The sequence below is a fragment of the Acanthaster planci genome, linkage group LG01 (assembly GCF_054643075.1).
Source record: "Acanthaster planci isolate LZ-2023a linkage group LG01, COTS_SCS, whole genome shotgun sequence".
NCBI lineage: Eukaryota > Metazoa > Echinodermata > Asteroidea > Valvatida > Acanthasteridae > Acanthaster > Acanthaster planci.
Genome location: NC_141777.1, coordinates 36,630,258 through 36,652,457, shown reverse-complemented (window position 1 = coordinate 36,652,457; position 22,200 = coordinate 36,630,258). Strand labels below are relative to the sequence as shown.

General features: G+C 42.5%; 2 protein-coding genes across 2 annotated transcripts in view; both read right to left on the bottom strand.

Annotated features, from left to right (window-relative positions):
- Window positions 1-5,722, bottom strand: part of zc3h14 (zinc finger CCCH-type containing 14) — a 40,643-nt gene extending 34,921 nt beyond the window's left edge. The window contains exons 1-5 of the mRNA XM_022238311.2: window positions 5,591-5,722; window positions 4,764-4,806; window positions 4,108-4,222; window positions 3,144-3,654; window positions 1,432-1,556 (exon numbers count right to left, since the gene is read on the bottom strand). Of these exons, the coding sequence (XP_022094003.2) occupies window positions 1,432-1,556; window positions 3,144-3,654; window positions 4,108-4,222; window positions 4,764-4,806; window positions 5,591-5,629 (833 nt within the window). The 5' untranslated portion in view covers window positions 5,630-5,722. The remainder of the gene's footprint in view (window positions 1-1,431; window positions 1,557-3,143; window positions 3,655-4,107; window positions 4,223-4,763; window positions 4,807-5,590) is intronic.
- Window positions 5,723-6,586: 864 nt separating this feature from the next.
- Window positions 6,587-21,570, bottom strand: LOC110981094 (eukaryotic translation initiation factor 5-like). Its single transcript, XM_022238323.2, has 11 exons — window positions 21,419-21,570; window positions 21,085-21,305; window positions 15,656-15,929; window positions 14,838-14,919; window positions 14,100-14,272; window positions 13,454-13,669; window positions 11,701-11,856; window positions 10,431-10,592; window positions 10,013-10,177; window positions 9,117-9,236; window positions 6,587-8,432 (listed from the first exon to the last, which is right to left on the bottom strand). The coding sequence occupies exons 3-11, from the start codon at window positions 15,725-15,727 to the stop codon at window positions 8,304-8,306; spliced, it is 1,275 nt and encodes a 424-aa protein (XP_022094015.2). The 5' UTR covers window positions 15,728-15,929; window positions 21,085-21,305; window positions 21,419-21,570; the 3' UTR covers window positions 6,587-8,303.
- Between the last annotated feature and the right edge of the window lie 630 nt (window positions 21,571-22,200).

The window sequence follows — 22,200 nt, the reverse complement described above, 5'->3', positions numbered from 1 at the left end:
TGTCAACATTTCCTATCCACATCATGTCTGTCTTCATCGGGACGACAATCTGAATAATACATCATTTCAGTAGCAACAGAACTCAAATTGCTCTTTCTAATACAAAAATAATACAGAGTTCCTGAAAAGAAGGACTTGAGAATTTTTTTGTGCGATCCTGTCACTGATTTTCTCTTAATTTCAGGATAGTTGGATCGTTGATAAAGTTCACTGGAACAGCAGCATGGGAGAAGATGTATGGCTGGTTGTGCAGTGAGGTAAAGAGGGAACCGCTGATGTGAAACTGATGCCAGATTGTGGCGACAGGAGTAGCCAAATTGCAAATGATATCAAGGATGTGATTTCATCAACAGCAGTCCGTCTGCTGTCATTCTGACGAACCTGCACTGCATATGAAAGTGCAAGGAATGACTTGACTAAATGGTGGAATTGCACCTGTTGGCAACCAACCACACAGTTGGCAATCAAACTTGCCCCAGATTGATACCCGAGTCCTTCCCTCTTTACTGCATCTTTTCTTACTGTTCAAACTTAGATTTCCCCTTGTACATGTATATCACGTCAGTACTAACATCCACAGGAATGCAGAGCCAAATGGTTTTGATCAGGCTACCAAAGGTTCTTGTTGCCTTCCCAAAACAGCAAACATTTTTCATCTTTGGCTAAAACCCTAAACACCTGGCAGGAAAAAAAGTTGTGCTGCCGAAAGTATCAAATGGCTCCAAAAAATTGCACTGAGCTATAAAAATTTTGGCAACTGTTCAAAAGTTGCCTGCAGAAATGCTGCTACCCCAAGGCAACTGAGAGGAATGAACAAAATCACACATTTCACCCCAAAAAATATGACTGCACTAGTATTTTAGCTGTTGTCCTGTAAAAGGACACCAGTAAAAGTTAGAAATTAATATGAAATCCATTCATGGCGGCAAGGAATCTGAAAAAGGGTATCCATTTGTCTAAGACGCTGTTCTCTAGAGGAGGGTCTTATGTTCAGAATTATTGTTGATGTACATGCAGCCTATTAAAAGTAAAACTGAGGTACTGAAATACACACCTGGGGAAACATGCATTAGCTAATAATAAACCTGGCCAGTACAAATGCAGATTTCCCCAAAATTGATCAACAAAAGTGCCCCCCCCCCAAAAAAAAATCTCACTGTGACACAAAGTGCCATTTTGCCCTTCTGCTGGAAAACACGGCAGCATTTGCAAGTCATTGGCCTGTAAGCTGTGTTTCAGCAAGACACACAGCTGTGAATTTTACTACACAGTTTCTCTTTTCTCAGGTTAAGAAAACAGTCTAAACCAAAGTCATGTTACACCTGTGCCAAGACCCCTTTTAAAAATCAACAGCATGCTTGAAATGCTTGAAATTTCTTTTTTTTTGGGGGGGGGGACTGGTAAGCGATTTTAAAAGAACTGTAATCTGACCTCCTCTGGGGCTGCACGGTGCTGGCAACTTTCTTGCCAAAGCTGGCCGGTAAATCCTCCTCCTCCTCTTCCACATTCAGGACTTGGCCAATCACGGAGCCCGGAGCCTTGCGTTTCCGCGACACCTGCACAACAGACCAAGAAGCGAGATTGCAAGATGACGTGAAACCCATCAAACACCAAGCAGGTGTTAATGATGACAAGAAAGGAGTATGATTTTGAGGGATTTAATAGATAAGAAGGCATGAATTCCCTCTAGAAAGGATATGATTATGGCACGTTAATTTTGGCCACATGTGAGAGTAACTCACTTTTAACCTTGCTTTTATTACGCAAGATATATGTTTTACAACATAAACTGCAAGCAAGAGGATGAAATGAGTAAGGCATAGCTTGGTCAGTAAACCATTAACAAAACTTTAATACACTCAACTGTTAACTCGTGAACATGGGGGATCACTCTCACAAAGTTAAAGCCCAGTCCTCTTTGAGTGATTTAAAACATTTTTTGCTAAAACTTATGTTGCTTGCATCATGTCTTTGAGCACGATCTCTGGCTAAATGGCGTTTTGGATTCAATGATTCTGGCAAAACCGCCTGGACCACCAACATAGGGCTGGGTAGCTCAGTTGGCAGAGTGCCGGTGCAGTGTTCCAGAGGTCGCAGGTTCAAATCCTCAGTCAATGTCTTTATTCATCACTACACAGTAATAACAATACAAGCACCAATATGAAGTCGGTTTCCCTATATGGATCAGTTGATTACCATTATCAACAGTTTTGAAGAAACAACTTTGGCTGGGCATTCACTGAACAATGATAAATTAAGAAAAGACGTCAAAAGGAAAATTTCACTTCACCTGTAACAGTGGCACATTCCAGACGTGTTCAAAATAGAGTTTTATGTGCATGTATGGAGGATACATTTTGATGCAGGGGTGAGACTTGAGAAAACTGAAAAATCTGGAGGGGAAAATGCCTCCTTACAGACGTCCCTCTGTACTCCATTTCGGCCATTTATTACACCATGTGTACTGGTACCTGCAGTAGGCTATCCTTATTAATATTTGTTGATTTTTCCAAATAACTTCCAATACTATTCGTCTTTCCATTACAACTCTTTTTCCACCTGACTTTCAGGCAGCAAAAATTTCCAGGGATTTTTCAAGCCTTTATGAAGTGAAAGACTGCCACAATGGATGCCTTTAAGGGAATGAAGAGCCATTTTGATCAATCAAAGCAGCACTAAACATATTAAAGAAACGCACATAACGAAAAAAAGGGCGCCTGAGTTTTTACTTTCCGCCAGTATAGCACATATGTACTGCAATGCATGGCACCTCGTTCTGACAGGTTTGATCATGCCGTGTCATATACTTTCCATCATGCCTTGAGCACATCCAGCCCACGGATTTGAGGTTGAATTAGAAGCAGTGCCAGGTCATTACAGTTTAATATCATATACCCCCGCTGTTCAGTAGTATTCTATTGCATTCCAGTGGGAGTAACACCACAAGAGTGCAGGCACTGCCGCATCAAAACGTCAACTTGCACAAGTCCTGCATTCACTTTCGTGTAAAATTTGGAAAAACTTTACTTCTAATTCCGGCAACGCCATGCCAAGTTGAAAAATCCACACGTCCTGAATTCATTGATCCAAGAATCTGTATTTAAGCAAGAAGGCTATGATGAGACTTTCCGTAATGATCTTACCGGTAAGGTTGGAGAAACCTTCATACTGACAGGAGCCCCCGAAGGCGCCAGGGATTTCTTGTCTGCCAGCTTCTGCTGCGACGACTTGCTCTTCTCAGCCGAGAGTGAAGGCTTCTCCTTGACCGTAGCTACTGGTGAGACAACCGCCGACTGTTTCTTGGTCCCTTCAGAGATCACCAGCGCCTCCTGGGCCAGCTCCGCATCCAGAAAGTCGTCTGTCTCCGCCTTCAAGGTGATGACGTCCTGGGACGGATCAGCTTTACTTACTTTTAGGGAGGTCACCGTCGGCTTCTGTGTAGCCGGTGAGGGGACGACACTGGAGCCTGTCACAGCGTGGGGGTCTGACGGGATTGGCTGGGACTGGACCTCGCTCACCTTGGCCTGCTTCTGATTGGCAGAGAGTGGCGATTTCTTTTCCTTGGCTTTTTTGCTCTTGGCAGCATGCTCTTTGACCTTTTTGGGCTTTGGCTCCGTTTCAGGTTTTTTCAGCGTATCAAGTACGGTGTGTAACCTTCAGTACAAAAAAGACTGACTGTTTAACAACGGAGAGACTTGTCTGCCACCATAACCATGCAATGGATCATTCTGTGAATTCAGGGTCCAAAAGTGTGACATTTTTGTGTCCCTGCTACATCTGACCTGTGTAATTTGACATGGAAATATCACTGGAATTGTTTTTACACTACTTTATTTGTTTGGCAGGTAATACGGATTAATTAATCTCTCTTGGAAAATAGAGAAAATCTTCTGAACTTATACAATCATACATGTACCGGTATGTCAGATTTGACAGGGACAAGAAGAAAATTGGACCCCTAATTTACAGAATGACACCAATGCAAAACTATGAGGCATTAGGTGCTTGACACAACGCTTAACGTGCTCGATCTGACAGAAATTCAAGATCAGAGTACAAATCATTCCTCTCTGTTTGCAGGATTGGGTCAGTACGAGAAAGCCATACCAGGACGTGAAGGTCACTGTGTTATTTCCCAGGAACAGGGAAAGGTCATCGGTCATCTGGGCCAGTGACTTCTTGTTGGCAATCATGACCATGATGTAATCTGGCAGCTCATCATCTGCAGAGACAGAATGGTTCAACAGCAATTTTTTTTTTTTAAGGCTCAAAGGCATTTGGGGCTCACGAGGAATTCTGTGAAACAGAAATCAGAAAAGTTAAAGGCCCTGAGCCCTCCAACTAAGTTTTACTCCTCTCCAAATGCTACAGCAGCAACTATGAGTTACAAATTTGATAATGCACGCTATCATTATATTCATTTTACCCTCACTTTTGTTTGTCAAACATCATTTCTTGCTTTTCAATCTTGAACCAGTCAAGATTCTTGGGTAAATATTGAATATGTATTCAGTTCAGCACTTATCTTTGAACAGAAAATAATTCCCCATATTAAATAGGTGATGAAGGTTTCTGGCAACACCGTGTGACTGTGAATCTCATGTGTGCTTGAAAATCTGAAGCCAACCACACTAGGTCCATCAGCTGCCTTTTACTTCAGAGCCTCAGAGATTAACATGGCGTATCGCACTGTCACAAACCGTTGTCACATTGCTACACCCATCTTGTAAACCTTCCAATCACATTTCACACTGAATACTTACCAACATAGGATCCTAGTTCCACAAGTTTGGCCTTGATTGCTGACTGAAAAGAAAAAGTAGAAACTGTTGAGCTGCAAAATGTCAATAAAAGCACTCCAAAAAATAAGCCCTCTGGTATCAAGTCAGATGGTTTGAAACATCAATACTGCCAAAGTTTTGGAAGAGCCCATTGGTACATGTAGTATCTTATCGCTCAGTCCGTGTATTAGATATGTCTTGACATGGAACAGCCATTGAGACAATGAGGAGCCAAAGGATGTAATGTTCAATTACTTTATTTTAAAGATGGCGACTAGACTGTGAGAGCAAGCCCATGAGATTAAATGAGTGAAGGCAAAAAGACTGGAAAATACCAGAACAACATGAGTGAAATCATTCCATAACTTAAGTGGTGCTAAGAAAGCGGAGAGGCTAAGGATCATCTCTGTGTGCAAAAGAAATTGTGCCCACGATGATAAGTGGGTGCGCTCAAAATTTTCAGTACGCCGACACGAAATTGCGTATACAGATGTGTGGCTAAGGATGGAGCGGAGGTGAGAGTCCGTGCCACACTAGTGGGGCTAGCATTGGACCAGTAATGCACGGTAAAAACAGCAAAGCGTGCATTGAACAGCGTGTCAGGTTCACTGATCGTGTGTGAACGTGTCAGCTAAAATTCTGACCTGTACTGTAACACACTAGCTGACTTAGTGGGGCTATCATCTGATTATAGGCCTACTCGTCCTAATCCTACTAGGGCCTACCTACCTGACACTTCGTTTCCAATTCAAACAAAATCTAGGGCAATATAACCAAACATTATATCTTTACTTCTCTTTCCCACTTACCCTTATTTTATTACTCATCTCACTATTGCCTAGTTCCATCTTTTCTTTCACGTTTTAAGGTAAGAACTCAAGAAGACGTGCAATAGCAAAGGGTTTTCGAGACAGAGCACAGTCATATTTCACCATAGGCTGGTCCCTAGTTAATCTTAGTGCGCTCAGTCCCATGATTGATAAAGGTGAGGCTAGGTACACGTCCAGAAGAAAGGGCCTCATGTCGACAGAGGGCGCTAACTTTTATTAACACCCTACAGATAAATCAGACATGACAGGTTGCAGGCACGTATGCATCAACGTCACAGTATGAAGCTCAATTCTCCAATACAACCATGCACATTATTTTTATCATTAGGAATTTCAAATTTTTTTTGGATTTTTCATTTTAAATAACTTTTTGGTAGGTAAATGGATTATTTGGGGGAATTTTCCTCTAACATAAGACAAAGCGATACTATTTTAAGGGTCAAGTTTTTAGCTTGAAGCTTGTACAAAAATGTTACCTTAGACCATGAGGAACAGTTTGTAGCACTGTTGCAGGATGTCAAGACAACTCGACTGGTGGGACAACTCAACCTTGCAAGGCACGAACGTGACAGAGTGCATGGCAATCAACATAGATTGCAACAGCTAACGGTTGAGTTGGCCAAGCCCCCCCCTCCCATTGTTGACTACATACAATTACCTGTCCAGCAAGATTCGTAACTATCCGAGTGACTTTTTAGTGGCGAGAAAGCAAGTCCTCCGGTACATGTACTGGGTTTGGGGGCCGATATTCATTAATTCAGTTCGCCTGAGTGAAATTCTGCACTGGAAAGCTGTCATGTCAAAACCCATGGTCCAGCGTTTGCGCGCACACAAAAGATGAGCTCTTGGACAAACAAGGATTTTCAGCTGTTCAACCTTTTCAAATGGACGTCCTTACGCATTTGGTTTACAGATATCAATGTACCAAACAGATTAAAGACACAAACAGAAAAAGTCACGCAGTTCAGTCTCGCATGCTGAAACAATGACAGCTGTATTGGATCAAAGTGTACAATGGATATCAACACTATCTTCAAACACGCTACAAAGTTCTCCACATTTATTCATGAAGCTGCTTAACCAGTTGTAATCAACTGAAGGATGGTTCAGCTAAGTCAAAACTCAAAAGCATGATTCACTTTTAAAGTGTATTAATTCTCTGTCTCAGAGAGACATAGAAATTCCAGAAAGTAAACAAGATACAAAACGTGAGCTTCCTACTTTTTTCACACGAGATGGTCTGTAGCTCTGGAATGGACTATTGGTAAAGCTAACCATAAACAGTTCAATTTAAAGTTTAAGCTCTGTAGTACAGCTGAAAATGCTACAAAAAAAGGAATTACCAGACAAAACAATGTGTGGTTATAATCCATTAACATTATATGACAATAAGTGACCGATTGAATATAGAGAGACAGCTTACAAATTGGTTTTGAACAGCATTTTAAGCTGAAAAAATTGCCACTGAGGGAGTGGAAGCCAGCAGGATCTGGCATGTTTTTAAAATGCTTTCTACCACAAAGTATTTTTGGTGTCCTGTAAATAGTAGAGTGAATTTATAATAGCCTATACAGCTTCAGAATTTACAGCAAAGCACAGATGTCATCTTAACAATTGAAATACCACAGCCGTTCGGCAAATACAACATGCATCTTATTTGAACAACTCATTTTATGATCAACAAGAACATTTCTACTTCAAATAAATCCAAATGGACATGCATTCCATGTTACCTTGAACAATTATTTTACAATTCGTGGACAAACTTCAGTCAAAAGCTGGGTAATAAACAATTATTTTCATCATTTCAAAATTCAATCAAGGTTTCATCTTTCATTTCTAGCAGTGCCCTGTAAAAACGTTCTACTGAAATGGACGAGATTTTTAAGCAAAGGAATCTGTACCGGAAAAGTACCTCCACATTTTTTAGTAAAGAAGCAGCAATTAAAACGAAAGTCATTTAAGCAACCCAGAACAAAGGTCAGTAGCAGGCAAACTTGATAGAATTCCATGTGTATCCTACAAGATGCATACATTACAAAGAAAAGAAAAAGCAGACTGAATGAACAAACTGTGCACGATACAAACAATCACACAGCTATTTTCATAACATGGGGCAGATCAAAAATGCGGTATGCGTACTGCATTTGCTCACCCAACAGTCACCCCTGGCAAATTAACAGCAATCCACTGCTGAAACGTTGAATAGTTTCATGCCCTCTTTTCAAACATCTTGATGAAATGTAGTTAGTCCAGTTGTCGCCTGAACCCGCGGTGCATCTCAAAAATGCCGGGCAGAGTGAGGGAAAGAAGGGAACATACGAATGGCATTTCATCGTGGTACACCCCAAGTAAAAAAGTCATCAAAGGGGCGGGAGACGGTGAAGGGGAGGCTAAGCCACCAAAACAGACATTGGCAACAAGACAAACTCTACTTGTAGAGAAATTTTGCTCTCTGCACATACAAGCAAGCAACTTCTTCACAATCTTGTCTTGGGTCCCCTGCCCTAATGTATATATTTGTACATGGTCGGATTTCAGACAGGGTAGAGAAGAAACGATGGTTAATAGAAGCTTGTTTTAGAGGTTTTTTTAACACGGTTTAATACTTTGTACATGAAATCCCAGATCTAGTGAGAACCCATCAACTACGAAAACAGAGCAAGCTCAATGGATGATAACTCCCACGTCTTCAGATGTCGTCGATGTCAATATCGTCTTCAGCTGGCGCGGATTTGGCTACAGGAGCCTCGGATGTCTTGGCCGGCGGGGAGATGGTCTCCACCTTCAGCTGGGAATTGCGGCTGCCTGTGAACGCAACCTGTGCAATGGGACAAATCAAACAATGCAACTTGGTCACAAATTACCTGGGCGTGGCTCTTCACAGTGCATCTGAAGACATCGTTAGCACGAGATCTGCAGGACCATGACTAAATGTTCGTTCTATCCAAATCTTATAGCAATAATATGTAATGCAAACATCCATGATTAAGTTGTTCTAACAGAATTTTGTCCTCTGAGTTCACATTTAACGAAAGTCAATTTGATGGCGCATTTGATGGCTGTCATCTTTGTCTGCTCTGAATACAACTAGAAGAGATGAGGAAAGCGAAAGGATAAAATAACTAGCCGTCACATTTCCTTAATGAACACAGAAATGAATGCGACACTATTCAAGTGAAACCGCGTAAAATGTGGACACCCTGCACCCACCCACATAGATGAACCTACAGGACAAAACGACAACAAAAAAAGATAAGGCATATGCCACCTTTCAATCATACCAGACACAACTCAGTAGAAAAATAATGTTTCCCCCATCCACTGCTGAGTTTACGTTCAATTACGCGCTATTCACAAATAAAAATGTTTGAGATACACGCATTTGGCCAATCTGCATCTAGGTATTATGCAGCGTGCCCAGAGGAGGTTGACAGAAGCAAAGACCAGGCAGGAATGCAAACGAATCAGTGGTACAATTCCTCGTCGAGTATGGCGCACCCACCTCAACTTCTTCATTTTCGCTGGAATCGTCTTCTTCTGCCTCCTCAAGCCATTTGATGAAGGGCGCTGCCTTGTCTTGGATCTGTTTCATGATCTCCTTGGACACATACTTCTTGGAAGGCTGAGTGAGGAAGAGATACGGATGTAAATTAACCACAAGGGTGTTTCAAAGTGGCTATGAATGGCTTTCAATGTTTGCATTCACAAATTCACGCCACTACCGGGACACTTTGAGGAGGCAATCACCCATGGCATAAACCCACTGAAGTTGAAAATACTCACATGTACTGTACATGGTCAAGTCCCAAACAAAGCATAAATTCCACACAGTTTGTTATTCCAGACAAAGTGCATCCCTGGAAATCCATGTAAAAATAGGCCACCAGGGACACGACCTATGTCACCTGTTTCTAAGAGTCCAGTCTAGCTGACATTTACACATAAACATACAGATTTCTGTATAACATTAATTTCACTTGAGGTGTGCATGAACAGTTGTAACTGGCTTCCATGGGGCCTCCATAAATTACAACCTACTGCCTATGTATAATCAAAATATGTATTAGCATATGAAAAGGATACATTACACACCCATTAGCAAAATTGATTAACAAAAACAGTGAATGTAAATAGGGCTGAAAAGATTTAACTGTTTACAGAAGCTCTTTTGTTAGAAACACTTGAAAGGTTCTCATTTGAAAGGAAATTCCAAGCCTATATTTCTATAAATATGTTTTTAGAGCACTACCAGACCACATATTAGCAGCATGTATTTCTTTTTTTCTTCCCTCTAAAGTTTTGAACGTGTACTGCTGAGCAAGCTGTTATTGCTTGATTTTGGTAATGAGAGAACTCATCAGACGTACCTGCCAAATGAAAGACTTTCACTGAACGTACCTTTTTGGCCCAGGACAGAAGGACCTCCTCCTCCAGCAGATCCAGGTCGTACATCTTCTTGAGGAGGCTGGGCACCTTGGGCATCAGTTTGTCCTGGTACTCCTTGCACAGCTGCTCAAAGGCACCCAGCAGGTACTTCTGGGCCTTGTGGGAATCATTGGTGAACTGTCCAAAAGGATGGTACAGAGACAACGTAAGGTAAGACAATCCATCACACACCGTGCTGCAAATTTCAGACCAGATGAAATTACCTGGGGAAAAAAAGCCAAATTTCAAAAGCAAACAGGGTCTGATCTTTTCGTGCAAACCTTTCCAACCTACAATTAAAAAAAAAAACCTTTCCCGCTGGAATTTATTTACGGAGTTATCTTTCTACAATTTCTGTAATATTTAGCGGCAAGAACGTGGTGAGGCCCACCCTCAGGAAGTGCAGGCGATAAGTGGTGAGCTGTTTCATCATGTCTGCATCCAGAAGAAGCTCGGCCAGGACGAGGGGCCCTTTCTCCTTGATGTCCAGGCGATCTGCCTCCACTAGGATTTCCTTGTCTGCCCCAGCCAACTTGCCTTGGTCTTTCTTGTTCTGCCAAGGCAAAAAGTTAATGAAAAAAGGAGGTTTGAGGTGGAAATGTTCTCCTTGTTTTCAGGAGTGGGGATAATTTTAGCTTAAGAAAAAAAATGAACCCCTTAAGATGCCTGTCTGTATGTTTTTGGGGTGCGTTGCGTACACCATGCATTCACGCATTTCACTTTCACGGACACTAAAATCAACTCTATTAACAAAACACACGTAGAGCCAATGATTTTCCGCGATCGCAGCAAACGGACGGAATTGGCGGAATTAACACTTTGAACGGAATCCACTGCTTGAAATGGAACTTACAAAATTTCTCTCTAAGAATGGCTTAAAAAGTAAAGAAAACTTTCTGCAAAGTACTAAAAAATAAATGTCTACCAAACCCTTTCAAATGCTTGCTTTTAATGAACGAATTACACTGGAAACATGCTAAACTGTACCACGCCACCACATGATTGGCTTCTCCGCGCTGCACCTGTGCTGATGCTTGTAAGCACTATGGCGTGCCTTAGCCCCATGCGAGCAGCAGCAGCCGGCACAGCGCAGCAGCGCAGTACGGTACATTGCAGTACATTAACCCTAACTCCCTAGGGTGTGTGCGAAATCATATTAAAATTGGAGGATTCAGGACTGTTAGGGTTAAAGTTCACACGTGCACTGTACTAGCAATGAAATCAAGGCACAAACAAGTTCTTACACATGACTATTGTATTTAGTCTGGGAATCCACATGGACGCCTAGAGACAAGGCTAGTACTGCATGGCTAAACAATGAAACTGTGGCAGCAAAATGGAAGACTAATTTACATATTTCTTGAATTAAATCAAACCTAGTAAGCTTGGTGTATCATAGCTGAATGGGCCCTCGGAAGTGTTCGATAAAGAGTGAAGTTTTGAGTCACAAACATACATTTTAAGGTGCAGATTTAATGTTAACTTTCTGAAGTTTGTCGCACTCCTGCCAAAGAAAATGGCGGGTCGATGTCCAACCTTAACATATTGTGATCAACGAGTCCAAAGAGGACAGATATGCTGTCACCTGCAATGTGTTCAGGAAAACAACTGGGGAGAATCCACATTGAAGTATGCTAAAGGAGGTCAGTCAAGCCATTTACCTTGACAAAATTGTACAACATATCCAGTCGTTCTTTGGGAGACTTGCCCAGGTCATCATTGAGGGTGATCCCCTTGGCTCCACTGGTCAGGCTCTGCATGCGCTCAGCGACGGCATCTTCACTGGTGTCCACGGACCAGTCATCATCGTCATCCTTCTACAAACAAAAGGTGTGCAACAAAGTGGAGAGTGGATTTCTATGCGGAATTCATTATTGAATAAAGCAGTTTCCTGGCAATATGCGTGTTTGACTGTCACGTGTTGGTATGACCTGCAAAGTGAACCAAACTGATTGATACTGTATAAAACCTTAATACATCTCATGCGCTGACGTTGTATCTTCATTGGCTGAGAGCTAGTCACACTGCATCTGCTATGCAATAGTAAATAGAATCACACCCATTAAATATCAAAGTATTACCCCCTAGCAATCTAAGTACTATATGCGTAAAAAAAATGCATATATGGGTGTGCGCGCTGTGCAGATTCCCAAGTGCTAGCAAAAATAGGGTGAAACATTTTGCAAAGAGTTAAGAAAAGTGCTCGTGAATTTTCAACAAATTTCATATTCCAAAGGTATGCAACATTTCCTGGGAGCAGCTGATTTCCTCATTTTTTGCCTCTCAAGTGTGCCATCACAAAGAGACAAATACTGTACAAAATTCTGAGTGGTTTTGCATGTCTTTGTGCTTTTCTGACGGCTCAGCTGCATGCCTGACTGAAAAAGAGAAGTTTATTTAAATTATATTTAGAGTCTTTTCAAAACGAGTGGATTCGGCTTAGACTTCGGTGTCGCTGGTTCCAGTCAGAGCTTGAACATGTTTCAAAATGGCTGGAACCAGCGAAACCAAAGTCTACACCGAATCCACTCATTTTGAAAACGCTCTCAAATTACATTAATCGGTTGTCACTTAAATCAAGCAGAATCTGTGGGAGAGGTGATATAAAACAAAAGGACTGCTTTATTGTTTGGCGTAGTAAAACTAGCCTCCCTCGCTGACCCATGGAGCGCACTAGTTTCCTTTTTCACCTCAGAAAAAAAGAGTACGCTACGTAGATCACCTCGGCAGACCAGTTTCACTGCACCTCTCGAAGTGGTCCATATTTGCATGACGCAACTTTTGCCGGTTCTTTTATCCTGGTTGGCTGAAACCAAAGTCGCACAGTATTCATAAAATATAAGCTCGTGCATGAAATTCGCATCCGCATGGCCTAGATGCCTGTCTGGAGCACACTGCCCCGAAAGGGAATGAAATTCAAAACCTTTTGAGTGTTTGCAGCAGTCTCTGGAGGTTATGAATTACAAACCTTGAAAAGTCCCTTTTTCCTCTTTCTATTTTCGACAGGAGAGTGTTATTAAGTACATGAAGACTGGCATAATTCCGTCACTGGTTCTTGCCTCCCCCCCCCCGGCCGTTGAGTGACCAAAAAAGGGTTCCCATTTCCCTTAGCCTTTTGGCCTTAGGAAGTAGGACTTTCTTCTGGTCACTCACAGTGGTACCACGTATGAGCATTGTGACCCTTCCCCATGACAATGTTTCAGTGGTCATTGCCAAAAGGAAAGATGGGACTTGCATCAACACGGATCTTAACTCATCCCCCAAGGAAGGCTCCCTGAAAAAAAAGGATGATTGCTTGGGATATTCCAAGTCAATTCAGTCAGAACCAAGATTTGTGGATGGAACTGGAATAGATCAAAAAGCCCACTGGAGTCATGCAAGCGCTGTCAACGGGTCATGATTCCTCCAACTCACCAATGCAAGTGGATCGATTCCATCGTCCCCGTTCTGGCTAGTATTGGACGTCTCCTTCTTGCGGGACTTACGCTCCGTCTTGCTGGAGCCAATAGAGGTGGGGTCATGCTCTGGTGGGTTCTTGACAATGAAGGTGGTCAGCCTGTGCCGCATATCAATCATGCCCTGATGGCCGCAGGCAACGCAGTGTTGCCCAATGGTTCCTTTTCTTACAATCTGTTGACCAGAAAAATGCCCTGATGTTTAATTATCAACGTAAGAAAATTTAAAGTAGAATCGACTGGTCATTACCAAGTGATTTCTATTTTTTATGTTTATTTTCAACATTTCAACTGCATTTCAAAGCTTCTAGGATCAAAGCTTCCCTTCTTTCCTATGACATACAGGCAGATTTCGATGGATTGGTTCCTGCTCAGGTCAGGCTTTCAATATATATACCCAGCAAGAAATGAGACTGAGGGGTACCCCCCCCAACATGTCCAATCCCTATACACATTCCAGACTATTGTTACTTAACACATCCCCCCAAGATGTCTGAAAGGAATTCCCCAGATTCCTGCGAGACAATGACCAACACAAATGTCAATATAACCCTTCTTTCCACAGTCTGGTTTATGGCAGCAGCCATTCACACGTTTTGGCTTACCAAGTTAGTTTCTGGGTTCTCGCACTCGGGACACAGCACAAACTTCTTAATGAAAACATCCAGAAGGTCTTGCAGCTTGGCCACATCATGGGAGCCATTCACGATGTAGCGCTCATTCTTAAAGTCAAATTGAGTCTGCGCTCCCAGCTCGCAGCCAAAGAACTTGGTTGGATCTGTAAAGATTGAAAACGACTTCCGTGCAGTTGACTGGTGTTCTAATGATACTTGGAAATACAAGGTCTTCTGATCAAAATGTTAATACTGCGATTCCGTCTAACGGTTGACAAGAATGGAGTCAGTCTACTCTGTTAAAAAGTGGTAATCCTAACTCTGTAGGGTTAGTTGCTTGGAAACTTTTCTCAATCGTTTGAAATCCTTCCCTGTGCAGAAAACTACTAAATGCCACATTCTTTGTCAAGCCCCATAAAACCCCATTGGAAGGTTTAAAGAGTTTGAGGTGCCATCGTCAATCCTACAAGAGTTACAAGAGTTCGGGCTGAAGGGTAACTCTTGGCACTTGTCAGGGCTTGATGTGCCTGCCGCTGATCGCCTAAGAGGGACAAGCCCTGAGAGCCTAGCAGGACTTTCAGCACTGATTTGTGGAATGAGTAGTACAAATCACAGACATGACACAGTTACATAACAGGCCAACAATGTTTATGCTATCAATATTAGCATGTCCCCCCCCACTGCACGATTTTCAGTATGCAAATGGAGCAAGTCCTCGAAGGAACTTACATGTTGGTGGTCGAGACAGGCACTTGCTAACCTCCACCATATTGGAGATGACTGTCTTGATTCCGTTGCCTTTGCCCTCCACCTGCCAGGCAGAAAATGGTGAGGATATTCTCACATTACATTTATTTCATGGCAAATTTCGAAGATATTGCTCATAAGCCACTGAGATCTTTAGGGAAGGGGAACAGCATCAGCAATCCCCTTCCCCCCAGCTACGACTTTAAAAATATCACATACTTTTTAAGGTTAATAACTGCACTGGCTTTTGATCATAAGTCATCTCTTACATGTAACATCACTGAAGTATTGATGTTCGAGTTCCTATTAAAACCACAGCCTCAACCTTTAACCTTTATAAGAGAGATCTTAACCACTTCCCGCCGGGGTGCCTGCTTTCGGGCACCGTGTGTTTATACGCAGAGCTGGGGTGCCCGGTTTCGGACAAAAGAGCTGGTCTGTGTAACAAAAGACTGTACTCTGAACAAAGGACCTACTGCTGAGAATTGCCATCATTTTTCGACTTCCATTTTTCGAAGGTAATCCGGCACTGTTTTGAAACGGTACACCACTGTTTTGGGCATAGCACACCCGCAGATGAGCACTGCGGACAATAGGGCTCCAGGGCCCCATTGATGAGCGACACAGCGCCGCTGCTCGCTAATCCAGCCGCATATGAAAAGACGCCATCCATCATCCGCTGGGTGAAGTTAACTACCTTCTTGCATTTACTAATTGAATAATGGTTGGGGGCTAAAGCTCTGTGATGGAGTGGCCACGTAGGAATATTTTCAAACTTCAAGTGCCCTCCACAAACCTACCTTTGCTACGAGCCGTGGCATTTTGTAGCGGTAGAACTGGTCAGTGACGTTGCGGTTGACGTTGAGCGCCATGTTGACTGCCCTCTGGTGTTGTCGCTGTTGTCTTGTCTGTTTTTACTCCACTTGAGTCTTTTGTTGTGATTTAAGGGATGAGACGGACAGTTCGGTATAGAAGACATAAAATCGTCTGGTGGATGCCGATGTATGTGTGGATGCGGCTTTGTGCGTGAACGGCACGGTGGGCGTTTCGCACTGGCTACCCTCACCAAAGTATCTGTGGGCGCAAGCACATCCCATAGTATCAATTAATCTAACTTTCAAATACAAAGAGTGTTGCAGCACAAGTTCCCCTGTGGATTGCAAAGCTTTACCTTCAGCACCTGAAGAGATGACCGTATTCTGTTCAACTACACCTACAGGCTCTTTAAAAAGAAAAAAAAAAACCCTGCCAGACGCAGCAAAGTGCATCAGGTGGAAAAATCTGACGCACTTTGATGCACTTGGCAATCAACAGCAGCCCAACAAACTGGCCGTGTTGAGACTATGGGAGCTAGTCCCATTGAACCATGCCACTGTTGGATCTTCTGGTAACTGGCAACCACAGACTTCCAGGCTGTCTGGCCTTGGGGAGGGTGGTCCTGTTGGATCCTCTGGTAACTGGCAACCACAGACTCCCAGGCTGCCTGGCCTTGGGGAGAGTTGACCTGTTGGATCTTATTACAGGGACAGGCAAGCCATTTTGACAAATGATGCAGTCCGATGGTGTCTGGCAGGCTTTCTGGCCAAGTGCCCTTGGAGGGTTAGGACTAATACGGCGTATATCAAGAACAGGTTCTGATGTCACCTCAACTAGGTAAAACACAGTATGGACATGCACACCCAACAATTAGCATACTTCCTCTTCAGCCAGTCTGTATGATCTTCAAGGAAGACAAGGTATGTCACAACAGGCAAATGATTAAACAGGACTCTCACTTCTCCCCAAGGTTGTTTCCCTCATTCTCTACTTTCCTTCTCTACTTTAACCCCGCACTTGGTTCACATCTAGGGAGTATTACACTGTGGCAGACCCTCAGGAGAGGGAACAGTCCCAGGCTACAGGAAATGGGGAGCTGCTGACCTCCAAAGATAAGATCTTGTTTTCCTGGGGAACTCCTAACACTTAACACACACTATGCCATCTCTTTCAATCTTTGGGACATGACAGCAAGGTACCTGCAAGGGCAAGTCTATGTCGGGCAGTTCTTATTTCTCAGGGGCTCCCGTGTCCCTAAAACGCAGATCAATCTATGCAAAACTAATCATATGGCAAATTGTGAGCGAGGGATAAAGCACAAATAAGCAGTTCCTGCTGGAATGGCATGAGGGTTTTCTGCTTCACGAAATGGCTAGCAGTCACTTACCCGCACCAGGGAATTTTTCACATAAAGCTTTGAATGAATAGCAGAAAGACAAAATTTAGAGGGAAAAGCAGCCATTCTAATTTTCAAATTTACAATTGGAATTTAAAAAGTGTGACACAAAAACGCACACACCTTTTGCTCTTTAGCTGGACAGGGTAACTTACCTTCCAAGATGTACTTTACAATGAAACCAATACCAAGACTGCTGATGGTATAAAATGGACAAAGATGTAACTCTGATGCTAATTCAATACTAGGCTACAACCACAGTGCATTCAGTGACAACACTCCATGCACATTTTCAAACTCTTGAACAAGGTAACAAAGGTCCATTTCAGATAGTAAATCTTGACCATTTTGCTGGACTACCCCAAAGGAGGCTCTCATCAGTAGGTCTGATTAGACGGCTGCTTAATTGATTTTTATATTGTCAAGACATTGCAAAACAACTGCAATTCCGTCTCGGAGATGACGCATACCAGGATTCAGTTCAGTCATCAAACGATGGTTGTGGCTATAGCAACACAAAGGCTTCGGGGAACCCATATGCTGCGCTTGTTATTGTGCTACTGGACAAAATAAACATGACAACATAACCGCGAGATGATGTGGTACCCATCCACTGCCAAATCAACTTCCGTTATACCGACTAAAACAGCAGCCCCATCACACTGAAACGCCAACTCCCCAAACCACAGGTGAATATGTACACAGGTGACTTGACTTCTACCACAGTCATGACTGTCTCAAGATTCAACATCCACTCGCTGCCACAAAACTACTCAACTGATGCAGTCAACATCAATTTTGAAAACTGTCTGTTTCCCCAAAGCCCAAATACATAACGCAAAGATATTCCTGCAGAGAGTATAAATGTAAATACAAAATCAAACTTCGAACACACAATTCGAGCATGACCATCACTACTTTCACAGAGTGGTTAACTCTACTGCATTTGATTTTGCCAAGACCCAGCATTTGGTGGCTCGCTGCTGTTTGCCACTTCATGAAACTGGTGACAAGTTGCTTGAACCCTGTCCCGTGACCCGAGACCAATTCCACACTCATGATAGCATGGCGCCGGATGCTGTCCAACCAAAGTCTTACGTACAGCATGGGTTATGTGTGTGTGCCCATAATCAGAGCCCTGTGTCTAGAAAATGTAGGAGAGTACTCAAGATGCATACGTGTTGTGGTCTGCATGTACCGGTATGTTCAGTTTTTTGCCAAGAATTTGTTGGAAGTGTCAGCACCAGTTCAGACAGCAGACCCACTGATACCAACACACATATACTGCCATGCACATACATTGTACAACATACATGTATGCCCCACACTTAAAAACTGTTGGTTCCACTCCAATCCGTACATCTGGAATTTCCACCCAAATGGAAATTATATTTCGTTTAAAAAGTTACTTTTTTCAGATCTGAAAACTGGTTTTGTTGTGAATTAAGCCTCTATGGCATGTTTAAACAAAATGTAATTTAACTTTAAAGGGTTAGTACAACAGAACTACATGTGCACTGACCACGGAAAACATCACTGTAAAATACAAGCTAAGGTACTGTTCATGCTTTCCAGTAATACACTGCTTCAATCCAGGGGTCACATAACCCCACAAACGGGTCCCCCCCCCATTGATAACATTGGAAATACAACCTTTAGCTTTAATTCAGTTTTGACACTAAGAAACCTCGAAGGCCATGACGCACCAGAAGACAGTCATCAATGGAAGCAACTTTACCCCTTAGGCTTTCCAGTGGCTACTGACAATACATGCGTGTTATTTCAAATGACATCATGGATTTGACACGTGAATTAATGCTGCCGGTTTTGCAATGTCACAGAATCAAGGACTGGTGCCAGTTCCGCAAATGGCAACTTCCTACGAAGAAATCACCAAGTGCATTCTGGAAAGTGGAAGCCTAGAAATAGCAGCAACGCTGCCCTCCCTGCAAAGGAAGTCAAACTCCCCCACCCACACCAATCAAGAGGTAAAGTCAGTCAAAAGTGAATAAAACATATTCCAGGTGGTACCGCAAAGGAAAGGCAGTGATAACCAGGATACACTCAAACCTAAATAAGAAGAGCACTGTCAATGCAAGGAAAAGTTTAGGTCCCAAGTCTTTGTTTTTCACTGTTTTCTACTCCTGATAATACAAGGTTCCTGTTATAATAGCGTAATATGTAAAGTCCCAAGGACCTCTTATTAACGAGGTTCGACTGTATATGGAAATTGGCCTAATCTAGTTTCCCCCGCCAAAACTTCTCAAAATTTGTAGGCATGGGGCTCTCAGTCCACCCCACTTCCACAAACAGCACAACAAAATCCTTTGTGTGAGTTGGTGTTTAAAAAAATCTTGTATTGGCATCGACTTCTGCATTGTGGTTGGCAATGAAGTGTCGAGTAAAAAGTCACACACCGACGTACTTTTAGTGACAAGGTCCACTATCGTTTCAGCATGGCGTGACAGACACTGCTTACTCTGACATCTATCCCAGACCCTTTTCGGCAAGCAAGTGCACATTTACAGAATATTACATGTATGTCGTGTAAAACTGCATAAATTTTTACCATGAAAATAAGTACGCCTGTGCCTGTCGAAATCAAAACTCGGTTCCATTTTTTCGGGCCGGATACCCCCCCCAAAAAATTGAAATAAATTAGGAACAAAAATTCATGTATAAATGTCTGTGAAATTTCATACTGAAGGGCTGAACTGCTTAAAAAAAATCACCGTGCCACTGAAAACCCAGTCCCGTGGTCACACATGAAACTTCAGTTCAGAGATCGACAGCTACACTGTACTTTTCTTATCCACTCCACCCGTTGCACAGCAGACGTTTTCCTAGTTCCGGATATTTCCTACTTCACGCGAGCGGAAAAACGACAAAAATTCACGGGGTGACAGGTCACTCACTACGAGTGATTTCAAATATTTTTTATATTGAACAGTCATATAAACTTTGCATCTAATGTCTGTTTATCAAAATGACTTTTGAGTTTCCCTTTTTTGTTAATTGACCGAAAACTGAAAGCCTTTCCCCCTACTTTCGGATCACGCGGTCTTACCACGCAAATTCGTTCAACTCAACTACACGGGCATAGCAGAAATGTATGTGATGTAAAGGGTTCGTCAACTGTGCGGCGCAGGGAAGGTACCATTGATAGCTCACTGTACAGTTCAAAGTTGACTCAAAATTTATGCAATGTCTACTTTTTAATTCATTGTAATTCTTATTTCTGATCTAATTTTGAAAATGACTGTACCAAACCCATGAACAAGAGACCGAAGGAATTTTGTCTTCTGAGGTGGAAGCACTGTTGATGTACACTTACATGACTGTATCTGACACCCAGTCGCCCTAAATGACTTTTGTGCAGAAGTGACAGTGCTTACTGTTTGAGTCAGGAGTATTTTTATCAAATAAAACAATATGAAATAAAATATGAATGAAAATTACTTAATGTCGGGACTGACGATGAAGAGAGAGCGGACTGTGTAATACACCAGCTGTACTGAGACTCCACACGTGCGTTAAGTAGTGATCACGCACAAATTGATCGGCCTCTTTATTATTAACTGATATCCAAAGCACTGAATGTGCTCCATAAACCCAAAGAGTCAGAGAACCAGTTTAGTTTTTGATACCAAGAAATATGCCGTAGTCATTCAAACTAAGGTTCAAAATTACTTTCAATTTAAATTTGCCTGAACTATATGAATTTCCTCAGTGATTCAGCAGAACTGTGGATAAGGAATCGAACAAAAGCAGCAGGAAGAAAGTTTTGTGTATGCACAAAAGCATTTAAAATCCAAGTGTTTCTTTCATTCAAAAAAAGGAAATGTTGACAGGTCATAATACAGTCGGCCAGTCAAATGTCATTTGTCGAAGTACTTTATAAGGCCTAACATCTCAACAACTCAAAGGGGACTGGAGTTATCCTAAAAAATTATTTATTAATATAGCCTAAACCACTTTGTGGTACCATCGTCTGGCAAAATGTATTTTAATACTCACCGTAACAACTGCAAAAAGACATAAACACTTTTGAATTTTTTCAACGATTTAGATAAGAAGACAGCGCTCAAGTCACTGCACTGCTGGGCTTGGAGGTTCCTTATTGCTAGAAAGGTGAACTGCGATGTTTCCCTTCAGTCTGGCTCAGCGCAGCCACGTTTTGCCTGAACCCGAAATTCTCATCGAAGTCTCACGCGAAAGAAAAGGTGTTTCACTTATTTCTGCAGTAAAAATACAACATGATTGTCATTAAGAACATTAAATGTACATCATCTTGATAGCTTTTACGAGAAGAATCAAGTATTTACGCAAAATTGAAGGGATTTTCACTCACAATCGGCTGTGTTCATCAAATTCATAGCATATGGATGACGAGCCAACAACGCGATGTCGAAATAACAAAACTTCGTTGGTTAACGACCGTATTTATTAGGCAAGGCTGGCAAGCTGGCAGCAGAATTGACTGCAATTGCAGGATACCAGTCATGAAAGTACCTTCCCTTCCCATCCCCGATCCTGAGGCCTCGCGAGCGAGCGTGCGCAAGGGATATGATCAGCAGCGTGTAACGAAATAAGGCTGCGGCTAGACATTACGCGCGAGTCTACGGTAATGGCTTCAAACGGTTCCCGCAGAGTCATGTATTACTTCAAGCCGCAGCCAAGTGATTCGGATGCAGCAAATCACGAAATCCCGGATGTTCAGGCAATGTGGTGAGTTTCCGAATCTCGACTTTGACTTTGTGATGGGTTGCCAGTTTTATAGCCATTGAGTTCAGCTATATACACAGCTCTATATTTTTACCTCCTCGCAACTTCAGAGCGTTTTGCACAATAGCAGTCACTGTTTGGTAGAAAATCATCAAGCTGTATGATAATGACAAAAATATGGAAAGATCTTTCTGCAAGCCATTTTCGACGCCGACAACAAAACGAAGCCGAAATTTGAAAAACCTGGCGCTTTGGTTCTGCGTGGCATGACCTGATCGATCATGAGCGCGCAAACCCTGTTAGGAAAATGATTTTGTCGGGCCAGAGTAAAAAAAAAAAACACTAAAACTTCTGACTCTTGACAAACTTGCTTAAAAGGGCAAAAGCCAGAACTGCTTCAGAGGCCGC

Bases quoted from the DNA above. Each gene is read 5' to 3' on its own strand.
- LOC110981094 (XM_022238323.2), bottom strand. From the start codon at position 15,727: ATGGCGCTCAACGTCAACCGCAACGTCACTGACCAGTTCTACCGCTAC. The intron at 14,273-14,837 runs GTAAGTTCCTTC...CAATCTTTACAG, and splicing joins CCTGTCTCGACCACCAACAT to ATCCAACCAAGTTCTTTGGC. The intron at 11,857-13,453 runs GTGAGTTGGAGG...TTTTGTTTGTAG, and splicing joins GAATCGATCCACTTGCATTG to AAGGATGACGATGATGACTG.